Raw genomic sequence first — 1,211 nt, 5'->3', positions numbered from 1 at the left:
TCCATATCGGTGCAAATACTTTGAAACTGATCCATAACAAAAGAGGAAAAAATTTCAAAGTTAGTGTCTTGATTAGTCATGTGTTGTTGAACCAAACAAAAACACTTTTCTTGAGCCGCTTCAAAAGCAGCATACCTACGAGACTCTTCTGGTTGGTATTCCATTTGATGAAGATGCTTGTTCTCGAGTAGGTTGAGAATTTATGGATCATTTACACCCAATACCTGACAGAAGAAGCGATTAGTTTTATAAACTTCTATATATTATTAGAATGCTATTTTGGACTTTATACATACGAAGAAAACTTTAGCTATTCTACTAATTATGATAAATAGTAAATACTCTTAATTTTCCCACTGTCTATTGACCTTCCAATTCTCTCCACTAACTTATTATTAAAATCCCATTAACTGTAACATTTAAAGTTTATTCAACAAAACTCCTCTGTAAACTTAAATGTTTCTTCCATTCATCATTCCTATCAACTTCTTGCCTCTGTTGAAGATTTCCTTTGATAGTGGTTTTGTGAAAATATCTGCTGCTTGGTCCTTACTTGCTACATGCTTCAATTCGACATTTCCTTCCTTCACGTGTTCTCAAATGAAGTGGAAACGAACGTCAATGTGTTTGCTCCTTTCATGGTTTACTGGATTCTTTGCTAACTCAATTGCTGACTTGTTGTCAACTTGTATTATTGTAGCATCTTTCTGTTCTAGCTCCATTTTACTCATCAATCTTCTGAGCCATATTGCATGTCAAACGCACCAGGATGCTGCTACATATTCTGCTTCACATGTCGAAAGTGTTACTATTGGTTGCTTTTTAGAAAGCCAAGTGAATGCAGTATTTCCCATGAAAAACACATATCCAGAAGTGCTTTTTCGATCATCTATGTCTCCGCACCAATCACTGTCAGAGTAACCAACCAGCTTGTATTTGTCTGAATTCGAGTAAAACATCCCAAGTGACACTGTTCCTTGGATGTACCTCAGAATTCGCTTCAATGCCTTCCAATGTGTATAAACTGGCTCCTCCATGAATCGACTTACAATGCCTACACTTAATGAGATATCTGGTCTTGTACATGTGAGGTAGCGAAGACTTCCTACCAAACTTCGATATTTGCCTGTTTCGACACGTTCTCCTCCATCAAATTTCGACAACTTTGTTCCTGGGTCCATTGGCGTCGAAGCCGGATTACAACCTTCCAT

At 37.2% G+C, this 1,211-nt stretch overlaps 1 protein-coding gene across 1 annotated transcript; it reads right to left on the bottom strand.

The window, feature by feature from the left end:
- Positions 1–755: 755 nt before the first annotated feature.
- On the bottom strand, positions 756–1,211 carry LOC127079254 (secreted RxLR effector protein 161-like). The gene has a single exon (XM_051019660.1). The coding sequence runs from the start codon at positions 1,209–1,211 to the stop codon at positions 756–758; it is 456 nt and encodes a 151-aa protein (XP_050875617.1).

Source organism: Lathyrus oleraceus, chromosome 5, assembly GCF_024323335.1.
Source record: "Lathyrus oleraceus cultivar Zhongwan6 chromosome 5, CAAS_Psat_ZW6_1.0, whole genome shotgun sequence".
NCBI classification, from domain to species: Eukaryota; Viridiplantae; Streptophyta; class Magnoliopsida; order Fabales; family Fabaceae; genus Lathyrus; species Lathyrus oleraceus.
The sequence above is the reverse complement of the archived record's forward strand: the minus strand, read 5'-3'. Positions and strand labels throughout refer to the sequence as shown.

Excerpts from the sequence above, each read along its gene's own strand:
- LOC127079254 (XM_051019660.1), bottom strand. The coding sequence starts at position 1,211 with ATGGAAGGTTGTAATCCGGCTTCGACGCCAATGGACCCAGGAACAAAG.